At 45.5% G+C, this 19,277-nt stretch overlaps 1 protein-coding gene across 5 annotated transcripts in view; it reads right to left on the bottom strand.

The window, feature by feature from the left end:
* Positions 1 to 19,277, bottom strand: part of LOC135552667 (unconventional myosin-Ic-like) — a 65,884-nt gene that overhangs the window by 23,299 nt on the left and 23,308 nt on the right. For 4 of the 5 annotated variants that reach the window (XM_064984418.1, XM_064984417.1, XM_064984421.1 and 1 more), the window contains exons 2-7: positions 5,978 to 6,133; positions 5,607 to 5,722; positions 2,722 to 2,920; positions 2,198 to 2,278; positions 1,748 to 1,927; positions 943 to 1,041 (exon numbers count right to left, since the gene is read on the bottom strand). In XM_064984418.1, the coding sequence (XP_064840490.1) occupies positions 943 to 1,041; positions 1,748 to 1,927; positions 2,198 to 2,278; positions 2,722 to 2,920; positions 5,607 to 5,722; positions 5,978 to 6,133 (831 nt within the window). Of the gene's footprint in view, positions 1 to 942; positions 1,042 to 1,747; positions 1,928 to 2,197; positions 2,279 to 2,721; positions 2,921 to 5,606; positions 5,723 to 5,977; positions 6,134 to 18,831; positions 19,001 to 19,277 lie in introns of those variants that run through there. The other variant, XM_064984419.1, reaches the window with a different exon arrangement.

Raw genomic sequence — 19,277 nt, 5'->3', positions numbered from 1 at the left:
GAAGGTAGTGGTCCTGCTGCTGGGTTGTTTCCCTCCTACGGTCTCCTGATGTACTGGCCTGTCTCCTGGTAGCGCCTGCATGCTCTGGACACTACGCTGACAGACACAGCAAAACTTCTTGCCACAGCTCGCATTGATGTGCCATCCTGGATGAGCTGCACTACCTGAGACACTTGTGTGGGTTGTAGACTCAGTCTCATGCTACCACTAGAGTGAAAGCACCACCAGCATTCAAAAGTGACCAAAACAGCAGCCAGGAAGCATAGGAATTGAGAAGTGGTCTGGTCACCACCTGCAGAACCACTCCTTCATTGGGGGTGTCTTGCTAAATGCCTATAATTTCCACCTGTTGTCTATTCCATTTGCACAACAGCATGTGAAATGTATTGTCAAGCAGTGTTGCTTCCTAAGTGGACAGTTTGATTTCACAGAAGTGTGATTGACTTGGGAGTTATATTGTGTTGTTTAAGTGTTCCCTTTATTTTTTTGAGCAGTGTATAACCACCTGCTCTCTCCCTCTTCCCTCACTCAGAGAAATACTGAACTCTGGCCCAAAGCCCAGACCACAGTCATGAAAATGCAAAAAACATCCACACAAATCAGCCCTCTCATCACACACACACACACACGATAAGACCACTTTATTGGTCAATAGACAGTCACACAAGCTGACTATATACACAAGACTGCAACAAAGGGGAATACAGCATGTTACTGCACAACCACACTAACAAAACAGAGGGTAGCACCCTAAGCATAGACGGGATTGGTCAGGCGGGATTGGTCAGGCGGGATTGGTCAGGCGGGATTGGTCAGGCGGGATTGGTCAGACAGTCAAAAATGGAATAAGTGTTCAGTAGTAGTATTTAAGGTGATCAACAACACACCGACCTAAGCGGCTAACATCATGTCTGTGTCTGTGTTGGACGAGCAGGTTCTTACCTCCACCTCGTCCTCGCTGAAGCCGATGACAGACAGGGCTTTCCTCACCACCTTCCAGTCGCTGCGGTCGTTGATGGAGCTCACCTTGGGACAGTTCCCCTGAGAAACCCACACAGACAAAACACGGTTGAAGCCAAAACACCACAATTCTACATTGCAAGTAAAATGGTTCCTCAACAAAGCAGCAGACACCTAAATCCATGTTAGTAAGAAGTTAAACAGTGTTCAGTTAAAAACATCTACCAAGCTGCTCCACGAAGACACGTTCAGACCTTTCTGAAAGATCGGCAGGTTCATGTTTTACATGCTTCCTCGCTACAGGCCGTATGCGTACTAAAATTGTAGATCCAGCAAACACAGACACTCATTTACGCAAGGCGTGTGCACGGCGCATACTGAACGCCCACACATTCATTGGCTGACTAAATAAAGTGTCTGTGCGCGTGTTTGCAGAAATATTGTAGGTCTCAGCCAGGAAGCGAGGAGGGATAGACAACTCCTTCACCTGAGAGCATCTCTATAGCAGCACGAATAACACACTGGGTCCATTAAGCAGGTCTCCGACTGGGCCAGAGCCAGCACACACTAGAGAACGAGAGAGAACCAGAGAGAACGAGACACACACCTCTTCCTGCTATAAAAGCAAAAAAGGAGACTTCGGGATACATCTCAAATCACACACACGATTGCGTAACCTTTGACCTGAGCCCCAAACAGCTCGACACATGCTCCGGTCAGAAGTTGGAGACGAGGAGAGTGTCCCATTCCAGACCCAACCATAGAGTGAAACTCTGCTGCGTCCCACCTTGACCAGGTACTGGTACTGCTGGGGGTTCCTCTCCAGGCCCAGGCGTCGCAGCAGGTCCTCCTCACCCCCCTCAATCAGCTGGTAGAAGATGTGGAAGTTCCTCTCGCCGTGGTTCTGGTGGACCACCCGTGACTTCTCCAGCAGGTAGTTGAGGATGTGGCCCCCTACCGGTGCACCCTGCCGCCGGGAGAGAGGGAACCGGGGAACGGGGGAGGAGGAGAGGGTGGTGAGGCAGGGATACTGAGACAGACACAGAGCCACATGCAGGTGAACACGGCCCCCAGGACAGTACAGCAACGTAGGAATGGAAAAATAAACATATTGTACAAGTTAATATGGAAGGACTGGCAGTGTTTATGTACTGGTTTCCCCCTTACAGGAACATACTCGGTCATTGGTGTGTGTGTGTGTGTGTGTGTGTGTGTGTGTGTGTGACCATTCACTCACCTTGAAGTCAAACTGGATGTCCATGTATTTACCGAAGCGGCTAGAGTTGTCGTTGCGTAACGTTTTGGCGTTTCCAAAAGCCTGGGGTCACACATTGGGACGAAGAGGTAGACAGAGAGGAGGGAGAGACAGACAGGAGACCGAGGAGGAGAGAAAAGGGGGGGGGGGGTAAACAGGAGAGAGGAAGGAGAAGGGGGATACAGGAGTGGGGAGGGTAGACAGGTGTGTTAAAGTGGTGTCAGATGGTCAGGAGGTGTGCTGGGCTGTGACTGAGACATGGGGCTAGATTACAGGTCAGTCAGCTCCTAACACATCTGTGCCCCATCTGTCTGGACTCCACTAGTCTACAGCCCATTCAGCCAAACACACCACAGCTCAATACAGTACACTAAATGAGTAGAGAGCTTGCTCACACTCCAGGACAGGCCACACACACACACACACATAAATATGATGTCTTGTTTTAGACTGGACCAAGCCAGACACATGCAGTGGATGACATGGTATTCCCCCCCAGTGTTGACCTCTAGGACAGGGTTGGACTGCAGCAGGCGGTCCTTGACCGTCTCCACCTGGTCGCTGGCGGGACAGGTCACGGCGTAGTACTGCAGGATCTTCTTTGAGGCCTCCGTCTTGCCGGCACCGCTCTCCCCCGAGATGAGGATGCACTGGTCCTTACGCTCCGTCCGCATGGACCGGTATGAGTTGTCAGACACCGCGTAGCTGGAAGGAGGAGAGAGACAGAGAGAGAGAGACAGAGAGAGAGAGACAGAGAGAGAGAGACAGAGAGAGAGAGACAGAGAGAGAGAATGAGTCAGTGAAGTACTGTAGTGGAGTGGGACAGCTAGCAAACAGACACTTTGTCATCGCATCCTCCTGAACCTTCAATTTGGAGTAGAGGGGATACAGCAGAGTAGAGGGGATACAGTAGAGTAGAGAGGATACAGCAGAGTAGAGGGGATACAGCAGAGTAGAGGGGATACAGTAGAGGATACAGTAGAGGATACAGCAGAGTAGAGGGGATACAGTAGAGTAGAGGGGATACAGCAGAGTAGAGGGGATACAGCAGAGTAGAGAGGATACAGCAGAGTAGAGGGGATACAGTAGAGGATACAGCAGAGTAGAGGGGATACAGCAGAGTAGAGGGGATACAGCAGAGTAGAGGGGATACAGCAGAGTAGAGAGGATACAGCAGAGTAGAGGGGATACAGCAGAGTAGAGAGGATACAGTAGAGTAGAGGGGATACAGTAGAGTAGAGGGGATACAGCAGAGTAGAGGGGATACAGCAGAGTAGAGGGGATACAGCAGAGTAGAGAGGATACAGCAGAGTAGAGGGGATACAGCAGAGTAGAGGGGATACAGCAGAGTAGATACAGTAGAGTAGATACAGCAGAGTAGAGGGGATACAGCAGAGTAGAGGGGATACAGCAGAGTAGATACAGTAGAGTGGAGGGGATACAGCAGAGTAGAGAGGATACAGCAGAGGAGAGATACAGGGATACAGCAGAGTAGAGGGGATACAGCAGAGTATACAGCAGAGTAGAGGGGATACAGCAGAGTAGAGGGGATACAGCAGAGTAGAGGGGATACAGCAGAGTAGAGGGGATACAGCAGAGTAGAGGGGATACAGCAGAGTAGAGGGGATACAGCAGAGTAGAGGGGATACAGCAGAGTAGAGGGATACAGCAGAGTAGAGGGGATACAGCAGAGTAGAGGGATACAGCAGAGTAGAGGGGATACAGCAGAGTAGAGGGGATACAGCAGAGTAGAGGGGATACAGCAGAGGGATAGTAGAGGGGATACAGCAGAGTAGAGGAGGATACAGGAGTAGAGGGATACAGCAGAGTAGCAGAGTAGAGAGGATACAGCAGAGTAGAGGGGATACAGCAGAGTAGAGAGGATACAGTAGAGTAGAGGGGATACAGCAGAGTAGAGGGGATACAGCAGAGTAGAGAGGATACAGCAGAGTAGAGAGGATACAGTAGAGTAGAGAGGATACAGTAGAGTAGAGGGGATACAGCAGAGTAGAGGGGATACAGTAGAGTAGAGGGGATACAGCAGAGTAGAGGGGATAGAGTAGAGGATACAGTAGAGGATACAGTAGAGGGGATACAGTAGAGTAGATACAGTAGAGTAGAGGATACAGTAGAGTAGATACAGTAGAGGATAGAGTAGAGGATAGAGTAGAGGATAGAGTAGAGGGGATACAGTAGAGTAGAGGGGATACAGTAGAGAGGATACAGTAGAGGATACAGTAGAGGATAGAGTAGAGGATACAGTAGAGGATAGAGTAGAGGGGATACAGTAGAGTAGAAGAGATATTACTACACATTTCCACACAAATCCTCAACTGTTCATAATATAATTTCTTATTTTGTGTAGTTCTGATTTGACTATCTCGTATATGGACAATTCCCCAAAATTCTACACATTTTATACCAATTTGATACCACCTAGTACCACACCCCCACTTACCTTCACCCCCCCCACCCCATCTCCCTTCACCCCTCCCACCCCTGCTTCCTCCACCCCCCACCTTCCCACCACCCACCACAACCCACCCCCTCTCCACCCCCCACAACCCATCTCCCTCCACAACCCACCTCCCTCCCTCCACCCACCCACCTCCCTCCACAACCCACCTCCCATCATCCCCCCCCCTCACCCACAGCCCAAATCCCCCCCCAACAACCCACCTCCCTCCCACCCACAACCCACCTCCCCCCAACCCACCCCCTCCCTCCCCCCCCAACAATCCCCCTCCCCCCACAACCCACCTCACCCACAACCCAACTCCCTCCATCCCCCACAACCCACCCCCCCCAACAACCCACCTCCCTCAACAACCCACAACCCACCTCCCTCAACAACCCACAACCCACCTCCATCCCAACCCACAACCCACCCCCCTCCACAACCCACCCCCTCACAACCCACCCCCTCACAACCCACCTCCCTCACAACCCACCTCCCTCACAACCCACCTCCCTCACAACCCACCTCCCTCACAACCCACCTCCCTCACAACCCACCTCCCTCACAACCCACCTCCCTCACAACCCACCTCCCTTCAGGCCCCCACCTTTTCCCACATCCCTCTTTTCCCACTCAGACAGACAGAAAACATTTGGCTTCATGGTCGAGTAGCAGCGAAGGAGCAGCGAAGCCGAGCGCATGGCGGAATCTCCATAATACAGTCCATTGTTGGTCCGTGGTCAGAGAGTCAGAGGAACCGGCCAGGAATTAACCTCTTCGCCTAGCAACTCAAAACAAACAGGCCCGACGTAATGTATGCCGAGCACACACTCAGAAACCCCCGTTACATAACTGTTAGTCCACGACTCAGTCAACTGGGATGGGAGGAGGAGAAGGGGGAAGATGGTGGGTTGGGATACCCGGGTTACTCACATGTGGGGAGAGACCTCGTAGAAGTTTATGCCTCGGTAGCGCTCCATGTGGTTCTTGGTGTAGATCTCCAGATCCTTGTAGGGGTTCACCGACACCAGGACTGAGCCGATGTATGTCTGAGAGAGAGAGACAAAGACACCATGAACTCTCTCTCTAAGGTGACAACACAGTGGGGGAATGCTGGGATGCATCGACACACACAGTGTATTTGTATCTTCAGCAGGCACAAATTCACGAGGGCAGCAACATGTTACGCAACGGAATACAAAAACAAGCGTTGTTTATTGGACAAGTTCAGGTCGTCCTTCCCCTTCTGCTACCTAATGAATATGACCCGGGAGGCGAGTGTAATTGGGGGTAGGTCGTCTTACATAGATGAGGTTCTCCTTGAAGCGCTTGCGGAGGTTCTCGATGAAGGCTGCCTCGCTGGTGTGGTTCTCCAACAGGACAAAGTCCTGCACACCCACCCGGTCCCTGGCCGTCAGGGCACTCTCCATTGTGATCCGCACCCCGTCACTCCCAAACGTCTGGAGGGAAGAGAGAGAAGAGGAGCAGAGGTCAGCAATAGGAACCATGAAAAGACAAAAACCATTATAAAAATAAGGCAGGAGAGAGAAGAAGAAGAAAAAAAATACCAAAAGACAGAAGAGATTCTAAGCAGACGCTGGTTAAGTTGGATCACCGTTGCGTATGAATCTCTCTCAAAGTGTTCATTTATGCCTGACAAGTAAGCACTCATAACGGCCCCAGAATCTAGCTCCAGCACCCCGGAATTTAGCTCCAGTACGTACTTCAACACACACTATGACGCAACGCTTCGCATAAAAAGGTACCCATTTCCATCAAAAACCATGACTAAAGAATAGTTCGCACAAGAGCCCTCTCTCCCACATTCAATAACCTACACAGGCAGACAATGATTGCAGGAACTGGAGTTTTGCAGTGTTCCACACCGAGGAGCTCTCCTTTATAATCTTGTGTAAGCTACAACTAGAAGCGAGGAGGAACAAAAAAGTTTGCACTTCGACCAAAGTCTTACAGGCTCCAACCAAGCTAGAATCCCTAATCTATAAAATAATACGTGCACTCAAACACTTAACTTACATCCTTCAGCTCGTCAATGCGTTTGCCCAGGAACCGGTTTTCTGCGATGGAGGCTTGAGTTTTACGTACCAGACCACAAATGTTACCCAGATCCATGGCTCACTATACAGTAGTCACTATCATGACACAGGACCACACAGATCTGTCACTACGCACTGGACACGTCAACAAGGAAGGTGATTATGCCAACACACACACACACATTCATTGTCCATGTTCATTACCACACACACTGTACAGAGCAGCTGCATATGTTGTTGTGTTATTGACACAGTAGGGCCCTGCCCAGGGGAAAGAGAGGTGCTCCTCCACCTAATTAAGGGCTGCAGTGGGTGAGGCAGCTGTTGACAATGTGGCTTGTATCACAGAGGAGAAAAACAGAGAGAGAGAGAGAAGTAGACAGAACATGAGAGTGTAGCTGAGGAGGAGAGGAGACTGGAGAGGAACGTGTGCCAGTGTGTGTGTGTGTGTGTGTGTGTGTGTGTGTGTGTGTGTTGCCAGGAAGTGATTCCATTCCTTATCCAGCATCATCACTGTACTCAACGTTCCAAAAACAACTCCCTGCTTCACACAGTACCCTACCCTGCTATACCTCTCTCCCTCTCCCTCCCTCCCTAAAGCAACAGTGAGTTATAACGAGAAATGGCAGGATAGTGAAGTAGTCGCAACAGTTATGTCCCAAATGGCACCCTACTCCCTATATTGTGCACTAATTTTGACCAGGTCCCTTAAGGCTCTGGTTAAAAGTAGTGCACTATGTAGGGAGTAGGGTGCCAATTGTGCCGACCCCTGGTTGTTAAGAGCTCTACACAGTCTACGCAAGCGAGGTCGACGGAGGTTGGCCGTACAAATGTACGTAAACTACGAAGAGAGCGACAGAAACGGACCTGCGCCGGCTCCGTTTGCGAAGACAGCGTAGAGCCCTTTAGACTTTAAACCTAATGAATTGCCTCTGCTTGAGGGGTCTCCACACACCAACACCTAATAGCACCATTTAATGTACTTCAGCGTTATGACTAAATGGCGGGCGACTTGTTCCAGCTTCATGATTCCTACAGATGTCGGATCTTACTGTGATCACCCTGTTGTCGGGGAACCTTCCTGTAATGCAGTATATTTGAGGTTTAAAAAGGCTTCTGAAGTTTGGAATTTCCACTCTGAAACTTCAGACTTGATTTTCCTTACAAAAAAAAAATGTATCAACCCTTAGAATTTTTTACAATTAATTATAATCCACATTACCTGTTGCTGCAAGTTTATTTTCATGCTGTAGCAAACTGGCTCAAATTAAGATTCATGGGGTGATGACTCAAGCTTTCACTCCAGCCTTTTTCACTCACTTCATTCACACTATCCCTCCGAGGGTCTTTAGGTAGCTAGTGGTCACCAGCACCCCTCCATCTCCTTTCTCTCCTCCACCATCCCCCCTTCAAGTCACAGGCCCGTATTCACTGTCTCAGAGTAGGAGGGCCGAGCTAGAATACTTATAATGAAATACGATGATATGGAGAGGGGTGACCTGATCCTAGAGCAGCACTTCGACTCTGAAAGGCTTTTGGAATACGGGCCCGGAGCCTTGGTGAAGCTATCGTTTCACATGGCCTGGGGGAAAACAAAGAGCCTGCAGTTCCTGAGGAAAAAGTGATCCGTCTTGGGCTGGTGCTGCACTGAGAGAAGTTCTCTCCCAGGGTTCGTTGGGCTGGTTAGTGAGAATGGGCATCTAATACCAACATCCAGGGGAAAGCCATAGAAATAGAATTACTAGAATGGACATCCCCATCTAAGTTAATGATGCCATGTGTGGACCATTTTACTGATTATATTTCTATGGGGAAACTTTCAAGAAATGATGGAACAGTGCCAACATTCTTCTTTCTTTTTAACACAGCGAGGGAGTTCTCTCTCTGACAGGAAGAGGATGAGGAATCTCCTTTCTCCCTGGGCTCATTAGTGAGAAGCCTGTTATCTAGACATCAAATCCAGGGATGAGCAACTTTGAGGGGGTGGGGGCCACAAATCTGAACTCATCATGAGGGGCCATAGTTGCTTGCGGGTCTGCATACCCACATCCTTGAAACTGACTAAATCAATGGGGTGCATCCGACTGGTAATTCGACCACGATAACAAGTTCAGACAAGTTGCTGAATTAGCCAGCTAAAATATTTTAGCTGACAAGGGCTAATTGATTGACTATCAGAAACTGACATAAGACAGGTGAAAGCCATAGAAATATAATTACGAGAACGGACATCCCCATCCAAGTTAATGACGTCACAATGGGCGGGTGGACCGTTCTATTGATTCTATTTCTATGGAGAAACCATTTCAAGAAAACAATGGAACAGCGCCAACATTCTTCTCAACACAGGGAGGGAGTTCTCCCTCTGACAGGGAGAGGATGAGGAACCCCTTATCTCCCGCTTCGGTTCCCCATTCGCTCAGCGGTCTCCCAACACCACCTCTCTCCATTACTTCATTGTTCCTCAATGGGACATATGGAGTTGTTTTCCTGCCTCCCCACACTCTGCCCCTTCCACACACACACACACACACACACGTCCTTGTTGAACACACCAACACTCCTGCTCTACCAACTGTACATGCCGCTACCAGCATGCTGTCACCTTTTCCAGATCCCGTGGAGAAAACAAAAGGACCGAGGCCTACTGCGGTGTGCCTGCTCTGGCCCCCTCTAATCCGCTCTCTCAACACTTCTGTCATTCCCTCTCTCCCACCCTTGCCCTCTTTCTCCTACCCTCCGCCACTTACCCTCCCCCCGTCTTTCACCCAGTAGATATGGTAGTTGATCAAAATTGTGTTTGTTTTCTGTGTAATCTGAGGGAAATATGAAAATCTAATATGGTCCTATATTTGGCAGTTTAGGATGTGCAGCTCAGTTTCCACGTCATTTTGTGGGCATTGTGCACATTTGCCTGACCTTAGCGTTGCCCTTTGCCTGACCTTAGCGTTGCCCTTTGCCTGACCTTAGCGTTGCCCTTTGCCTGACCTTAGCGTTGCCCTTTGCCTGACCTTAGCGTTGCCCTTTGCCTGACCTTAGCGTTGCCCTTTGCCTGACCTTAGCGTTGCCCTTTGCCTGCTTAAAAAAAAGGTCTATATTGTGATATACAGGATGAACCAAGCAGCTGAAAAGGGTTCATTGCTATTATCAGCATCTGGAAGTCTGACGTATAACAGCGTTGACAGACAAGAGATTTAAACATGATCCATTGCAGTTACAGTGAGTGATGTGTAAGCAGTGGCGTAAAGTCAAAACACTTGATAGCCCAAAAAAAACTTTAGTACTATCGGTACTTTACTATTTATATATTTGACAACTTTTGCTTTGCTACATTCCTAAAGAAAATGTACTTGTACTCCACACATGTACTTTTACTCCACACATTTTCCCTGACTCCCAAAAGTACTCGTTCCATTTTGATCCATAATAAATACAAATGCTTTACAGGACAGGAAAAATGGTCCAATTCACACCCTTATCAAGAGAACATCCCTGGTCATCCCTACTGCTTCTGATCTGGTGGACTCATTAAACACATGTTTCGTTTATAAATTGTGTTGGAGTGTGCCCCTGGCTATCCATTTGCTAAGGAATTTAAAATGTGTTTATACTTTTACTCAAGTTTGACAGTTTTACTTACTTTTTCCACCACTGTGTGAAAGGGGTTATGGTGCTAGAAAGGGAATAAACTAAATGGTCCATAGCCATGGTATCCGGTTATATTATTATTATTACATATTATAAACTTTGTTTGAGCCCTGAATGCTGATTGGCTGACAGCCGTGGTATCTCAGACAGTTTACCATGGGTATGACAAAACAGATTTGGACTGCTCGAATTACGTTGATAACCAGTTTATAATAACAATAAGGCACCTCTGGGTTTGTCATATACCACGGCTAAGGGCTGTATCCAGGCACCCCACATTGCACCGTCCATAAGAACAGCCCTTAGCCTGGTATATTGGCCATATACCACAGCCCCTCGTGCATTATTGCTTAATTATAATACAAGTGGTTCTAAACCTGAATGCTGGTTGATTAAAACCGCATTCCAGCCGGTGTCTATTCCACAAGTTACCACTAGCTAAATCTGACTAAAATGCCTATTTACTCTGTTCAATCTGACTGCGTAATCCACTGTCTCATCAACCCAGCCAGGCAAATTGTAAATTTGATCTCCACTATAAAAAATATCTAGACATTCTCACATTATTTTAGACAAACATTTAGTTTTCAACAGCAGAGATGTGTATTAGCCTTGCTGTTTGTCTCGCGGACATTTGGAACATCGTTTCGTTTGACAAAGATCGAAACAAAGTGTAGCTAGTTTGCAGTCTGTACAGCTTTAGTTTGAAAAGATTGTGTTAGCTGTGTTGTTGGCTAGCTCCTCTGAACAACAGTGTCCTGGCGAGAGTGAGCACATTTTCAATGCCAGACGAAAATCTCGCCTCAACTCACTTTTAAGGATGTATTCAAGTAAATGTCATTAGACAACAGCGTAAACAAAACGGATATGCAGCTACTGTTGTTATTCTTTCTGCACTGTTTGATATGGCAGTAAGTTAGCCGCAGTTGGCTAGCTAGCAAGCAAGAGATAAGAACGTTGCCAGCCAGTATGGCAATAGAACATTTAGAATGAACGACTGGGTCGCGTCCATAGATCCCGTCATTAAGTATTTTAGTTCTGTGTCACGTCTCTGGCAACCGAGCCGATAGAACGACGAACAGCCGGCTTGGTTAGCAACCCTAGATTTGTTGGGACTAATTTATATCTTGTTGAAGGAGGAAGTAGTATGATTCAATTCCTCAATAAAGTAACAAAAATATGTAAATCATGATTTGAATATGTTGGTAACCCAATGTATAAAAGTGATCATGCCCTCGAAGCCGTTGTTTGGAGGATATATTGGCACGGTTTGCCAACACCTGTGCCAATATATCCTCCAAACACCGGCTTCTCGGTCATTATCACTTAAATATAATTTCATGTTATCCTTTTCATAATGGAGGGGGTTGAGTAATTAATACATGAATAAAGGCTTCTTTTTAAAAGGTCACTAATTGATCATATTTTCTCAGGTAAATTATCTATATAGAAGAGAAAGACTAATGCTGCATTTAGACGAGGGGCGTCAAAACCGTCATAACAGTCGGCATAGCGGGACAAGAAAGCAAGATGGTAACCGTAAAAGCAAGCCATCAAGACTGTATGCGTTGCTATCGTGATTTCAGTAAACAAAACCGTGCTACCGCAGACGGCAAATATTGAATATTTTAACTCTGGCGGCAAGTTCCGTCCAGTAGCGGAAGTAGAGTTTTGTACATGGGGTGGCCAAGGCTACTTCAGGGGGTCCAAAGACCATGACAGAAAATGTGGCATCTAAGGAGCATGAATAAATCCTATGATTGCTGATTAGAGGTAGAAGTGATAATTCACTCAATGTGGCAGATAGTAACCCTTTTGGACCACACTTCACTAGAATTCTTGAACATACTATGACTAGTCAGTGTCTCTACCTCAGAACTGCAGTTCAATTTCTCACACATACTTGGGTCACTCTGTTTTCATGATTATATAATCTGGGTCTATAAATGTTGAATATCCAAAATATTTTCAGAAGATAAAGCTCAAGCACCAAGGAGATAAATTGCATAGTTTATTTACAACAACACAAAAGCACTGCAATTTGACATGCCAGGTATCAAGCAGAATTGGACTTTTGGTGCCCATCAATATTACAAAGTACAGTATCATATTTATGCTCATATATATTATGTTAACTAATAGCAAAGAAAAGTTTTGGTATTGTCCTAATCAAGACCAAATTAAATGTGTGACAAGATAACCTTTGGATTTATCATTTTAGAATGTCAGTGTACTAGCTAGTACACAGTGCAGGTTTTAATCATGACCAGACCGCCTAAGTGCCAAATTATCCTAGGTAGACTTAAACAGCAATAATTCTGCAGTTCTGGTGAGAACTGCCAAAATGTTTCACACATTCATCCCTGTTGAGGGCGCGTATCCTCCTTGACGCAACCCTGAGAATTCCGAGGTGACTTAACCTGTCATCAACCACTAATTAAAACCCAACTTAGGACAACAGTTTTAAAGCTGAGGAGCTTCTTTCGCAAGAACCACTGCTGACTGGTGTAACAATAGAAATCTTACAAAGTGGAAATAACTCATCCTTCTGGATTTGGTGGCTTGAGTACTTAACATTGCCACATGCATTCATCCTTTTTCTCTATGAGAGGGTCATGCTTTGCTATTTCTTCTAAGATTTTCAAATAAATGACCCTTGTTGTGAGAGTCATCAGACTCCCGATGACCTCTCTGTGCTATGTTTTGAGTGGCAGTTAATAGGAGAACATCTGCAATTGTTTTAAATGTAAGTACAGCTTTCCTCCAATTTCTTTTTCTGGTCCTCATTTATGACATCGAACATTGATGAGTTGCTGTCAATAGCCCTTTGATGCTGATTCCAAGCAATGCTATCATTGATATGATGCTCTGCCTTCAAATGGAGCGTAAACCCAGAATCTTTAAACAGCACCTTTTCCCAGTTACAAAAACCTGACTGTGATGTGAAGGCAGATTCAGGTGTACCGGGCTGAGAAAAATGCCTACAGGCGAAACAATAAGTAGAATCTTGACTTAAGAGAATATTCAAGCCATGAATTGTCCTTTTACCAGGAGATGTTGAAAGCCCTTTTTCTAGTACCATGCTGAGTTCTGGGAAACGTTTGAAAACATGTCTGTATAGGACCCTCTTCTCTGGATCTTGTAATGTCTGAAATACACGTTAAATAAATGTGTCATATCTCTATCAAAATGTAGAATTAAGGGATCCACAAGATTAGATACTAAAAGCTGCTAACTAAAATATGTAGTTTAAAGTACAGGCCTGGCCTACCATTGTGTCCTTTAGGAACAGACTCCCTACTCTGCAGTAAGTAACTTAGCTAGCTATCATGTCTTAGCCTGTTTGCTATCGTAAAGGTGTTTCTGCATATTGTGGTAATCTTTTGAGTAACGTTAACAGATTGATAATAACTTACTTTTGAGTTCAAGTACGAAAATCTGAGTTAATGGATTTCAAATTGCTGAATGCTAACTTGCTGAACCCTGACAGCTGTAGCCTACTAGTTACCCCACATCAGCTAAACATTCGTATACTCTTTCTTGCCACACTGTACTGTATATGCGTGTATTACTAGCACAGATGTAAACATAATGTTAAGGGAGATGGGTTCCCAATTTAGCCTGTCTGTTAATGGAACTAAAGGTCTAACATTAACTTACACAGCGATTCAACTTCCGTAAAAGTTGTTCAGGAAACATAAACCCGATGCTAAACCTTAAAACTTGCATCAAATATGATGCATTCGCCAATCGCGAAAAGAGCTCGTGGAGCTGTGGAAATTCCCTCTTCTTGTGTAAGTTCTTCATAGGTCTTTCGCAACCAACGTTAATATTCTCTCTTCCTAGTCCTCGATTTGAAAATTGCCCTGTCGAACGTCAACGTAAATGCTTCTTTCAACAAGAGGTGAAATTAGATGTCACTCAGCATCAAACTGCCAATAGCAAATTACATTTTGGGGTCACATGTCAGGGGTGTCCAGTGTCACCCCGGAGACCCCTCTGGCTCCGCCCCTGGTCCCGTGTACAGTGGCAGCCCGAACGGCATTCACCGGCAGCCCGAACGGCATTCAGCATGGTTCTCTCATTGAAAACAATGACATCCGGTTTGCAGTCTACCTCAGCTCATCTAAAAGGCAGCATGAGTAAAAATAGGGAGGGATTTATGTCTGTGGGAAAGTGGAGAACATCGGCCATTCCCCAGTTGTCTCAGCCAGCGTAACTAAAAACAAACATGGGTATAATCTGCTTCCAACGGAGAGCACGGTTAGCCTCTCGAGTTTTTCCCTTTTGAAAAATGCTCCACTATGAATCAGTTGTCTGGCTTTCCTCGATCTTGTTATTAAAAAAGGGAGTAACACAGAAGGAAAGAGAGCCAGCACAGATGGATGATTCAGGTTCAGACATTATGGGATCATACACACAACTACATCCTGGGACTCGCAACAGAACTGACAGGGGATAGCGGTCATGGTTCCTCTCTCTCGAGGTTGTAGGCTGACTGTGGGCTCCTGGGTTTTCCATGGCCGTAAGTAGAGGTCACACGTGGCCATTTAGGAAGGAAGCTAATGATTAAAACAGTCCAGATGTGTTTCAAAGCACAACAGGGTATGCTGAGCACTTTCACTTTTAAAGCGTCACCTTTGAGTATATAGAATTTTTTTGAACGGCTATTTGTGCATTTATGGCGAGTTAGAATGGATAGCTTGTCATCAACGTTTATAATGCAGGTATTCACAGGAAGTGTTACTGTAGAAATATTTCACATGGAAACATACTGAGAACCTACTGAAGGCGAAATCAATTGGGGTTTACGATGGCAGACTTTGGAAGAGACGTTTCAAAAGAGGTCTAATGAAACCACTATTTTCCATGATTTGAATCAGTGGCCTACTTCAAGTTTCTAGTGTTTTTATGGTGATTGACTGCCATGGAGTCCCCCCTCAATGCATGAAAAAGAGGGACGGATGTGAAGCTCTGTCGGTCAGTGCCTGTGTCTGTGCGTGTACATAACCGTTCAAAAGTTCAGGGTCACTTAGAAATCTCTTTAAAACAAAAAAAAATGTGTCCATTATAAAATAACATCAAATTGATTAGAAATACAGTGAACACATTGTTAATGTTGTAAATAACAATTGTAGCTGGAAACGGCTGATTTTTTAAATGGAATATCTACATAGGCCCATTAGCAGCAACCATCACTCCGGTGTTCCAATGGCAGGTTGTGTTAGCGAATCCAAGTTTATCATTTTTTTTAAAAGAAGCTAATTGATCATTAGAAAACCTTTTTGTAATTATGTTAGCACAACTGAAAACTGTAGTTCTGATTAAAGAAGCAATACAAAAACGGACCTTCTTTAGACTAGTTGAGTATCTGGAGCATCAGCATTTGTGGGTTCGATTACAGGCTCAAAATGGCCAGAAACAAATACCTTTCTTCTGAAACTCGTCAGTCTATTCTTGTTCTGAGAAATGAAGGCTATTCCATGCGAGAAATTGCCCAGAAACTGAAGATTTCGTACAACGCTGTAGACTAGTCCCTTCACAGAACAGCGCAAACTTGGCCCTAACCAGAATAGAAAGAGGAGTGGGAGGCCCCGGGGCACAACTGAGCAAGAGGACAAGTACATTAGTGTCTAGTTTGAGAAACAGATGCCTCACAAGTCCTCAACTGGCAGCTTCATGAAATAGTACCCACAAAACACCAGTTTCTAAGTCAACAGTGAAGAGGCGACTCCGGGATGCTGACCTTCTAGGCAGAGTTGCAAAGAAAAAGCCACATCTCAGACTGGCCAATAAAAATAAAATATTAAGATGGGCAAAAGAACACAGGCACTGGTCAGAGTGTGATAATGAATGACATTTTACTAGGGTACATTCATATGAATCACAATAAGAAATACTTATTGGCTTTATTCTTGCATATAACTAATAAAAGGGCATACGTGACACTCCAATATACATAAAAAAGCCTTTTAGAGAATTGTAATTGCGGTTTTATTTTTTGCTACTTTGAAATCATTTAACGTTTTTGACCCACATACGTGTATAGGGGAAAGTGGACAGACTAGTGTGACTGCAATAGCTCTACATTAGCAGGTGAAAACACAGACCCAACGGAGGGCTAGAGCATTCCAAGAAGACCAATCAATGGCTCGGTTCTCTACTCCGCCAAACTCTACCTTCACGCAAATTAGTCCTTTCCTCACTATAGCAAACCAGCCAATTAAAGAGAAGAAAAGAAACCGCACGGCCAATAAGAGCCAGCGGCGACTGCACATTCAGTCTCTCAGGGGACACTGTGTATTCTGTCATCAGTGCATGTCTCTCTGTGTACCAGCCCCTCACTGCAGTGTGCCACTAAAATAAACAGCATTTCCTCCCAATGAGATTCTATATCAGGAGCTGCTGATGGGGAGAGAGCGGGAGAAAATAGTGGAGTCATCTATTGCAGGCTCAAGTATTGTATACGCATATAGTACGCGTAGCTTTGATTGCAGTCTCAGAGAGTGCTGCTTTCATTGAGAGACTAGCAGGACCCAGGAATGACAGGTCATATTGCTGTTAGTCAAAATATTCTATTCATTAAACCTAGTGTGGACAACTTCTAATGCACTCCTTACAAGATGGGAGACAAAAAAATATATATTTTCTTATTGGACAAGTTTAGGTAGTCCCTCCCAGTTTTCAGTCAGTTTTCTTCCATTTGGTGTCTAGTGAATACGACTGTTCAAAAAGGGCTAGTCCATGGTCTTCCTCATTTGTGCAGTTAGCTGGAGGGCCACAGCAGCCTTGGTTCATGCACACTAGCACTCCTTTGATTACGTACCGTGTCCCTGACGTCAACGAAACACACAGGAAACTGTGCAAATCATCATCATCATCATATTTGGCCTATCAAAACACAGGCATACAATCAGGGGTTGAATAGGTGGTGGAAATACCACTCAAAATCAATGGTTTTCCATGGGAATTTTTTCAAGTGACCACACCCCTCAGAGGGGTTTTAAAGTAGGCTGAGGACAACATGCTGGTAAGAGCCAAACACATTGGGTCATGTCCCCAAAAAATATATATTATTTGAAATTAAATGACTGGTATACATACGTACATTGTGGAAACTTCCTAGCCTATGCCTTCACCAATCCAATGGTTTTAAATTTGTGGGTTGTAGTGAACAAGTGCACACTTCAGGAAGAAACAGAGATTGAGACGCACCCACAGTCGTACCTCCCCAGACCCCTTCCCCCAGAGAGAGTCAGAGTCATATCCGTGTCCCCAGGCAGCGGAGGTGACAGTGACAGGAAGACATGCAGTAGGGTTGGGGAAGACTTGGGAGCGCTGCCTCGGTGCTGTGACAGACTGACAGTAGCTTCATTAACATCATCCCTCTCACTCCCAGTCAGCGCCAAAGAATCCAGGCCCTGCCTCACAACACAGGCCTGCCATCACAACACTGTGGTGGAGCAAACACACCAACACAAACAGATACCTCCACATAGAAGTGATAGAAGGGTGGTATTCATCACGGAACACTTGACACGGAAAAGGAGAACGAGAATTTCTTATTGGACAAGTTTGGGTAGTCCCTCGCTGTTTCAGTCCGTTATCCTCGGTTTTGGTGCCTAATGAATACGACCCTGGATAGGAAGGGAATTTAGGAGATTAACTCAGATGGATTATAAGTGGGTCAGTGTCAGGACTCAGGAGAAACTGGCTATGTGCTTATAGGTTGGTGTCAGGTGAAACTGGTGCATCTTGGTCAAAACCCAGCTCCAGTGAGGGTGAAAAGTATTTGATCCCCTGCTGATTTTGTACGTTTGCCCACTGACAAAGAAATGATCAGTCTATAATTTTAATGGTAGTGTTAGATCCGATTTGGACATATTTGTATAAAAGACTGAACATACAGAGCTCCATGTACATTTGTGTAAATATATTAATTATTAATGTAAATGATGAAATATTAGGTATGTACCTTTATGAATACTTATTTCCCTCATTAAAATGCTAATCCATTTTTGGCATGCATTTTTCTGGATGTTTTTGTTGTTATTCTATCTCTCACTGTTCAAATAAAGCTACCATTCAAAATGATAAACTGAATTTCTTTGTCATTGGGCAAACGTACAAAATCAGCAGGGGATCAAATGCTTTTCCCCTCACTGTACATTCCCCTCTCTCCGGTGTCCTTGCAGTTCAAGAGCACTGACTTTCAAAGCTGTGACGCAATTAATTCACACTAAGTACATTTTCTTAATAAAGTTTCTACAGGCGAAACCTCCACCAATCAGCTCCTTTTCCCCTTGACAGGAACAGATTGTCTGACCTTAGACACATGTCCTTAAGCACCAACACAAGTACACACACACACACACAATGAAACTTATACTGTTGTGTTGCTGAGTGCTGCCTTTGAGCAGAATGAGTGTGTGAGCGTGCAGTTCTTTTCTTACCGTGGCTCTGTACTTCATCTCTCTCCTTCCTGTTTATTGGTCGGCTTTAACAATTGTTTATACTACCAGAATGTGAGTCGTCCACGTCAGAGCGATCGCACAACTTTTGTTTTTAGAACTTCTCCGGAGCCATGTGTAGGAGCGACCCAGCTGCCGTCACCTCTCCTCTTACTTATTTTCTCCCTCTCAGTTGGTCACTCTCGCCCTCTTTCTCCCTCCCTCTTTCTACAGAGTAAGCAGTCTCTGTGTAGTGACACTTCTCTCTCATTCCCTCCCTCTTGCTCATTCCCTTTCTCCTCCAGCACAGGGCCCAACAAGGGATTGACAGTGGAAGGTGAAACACTAGCTTTGAACTAGTTCTAGTTTCTCTCCGACTCCTCTGCTCTTAAAACAAGGCAGATGGGGCATTAAAAAAATCCCACAAAAACATCTCCAAGCACACATCT

This window comes from Oncorhynchus masou, chromosome 13 (genome assembly GCF_036934945.1).
Source record: "Oncorhynchus masou masou isolate Uvic2021 chromosome 13, UVic_Omas_1.1, whole genome shotgun sequence".
NCBI lineage: Eukaryota > Metazoa > Chordata > Actinopteri > Salmoniformes > Salmonidae > Oncorhynchus > Oncorhynchus masou.
The sequence above is the reverse complement of the archived record's forward strand: the minus strand, read 5'-3'. Positions and strand labels throughout refer to the sequence as shown.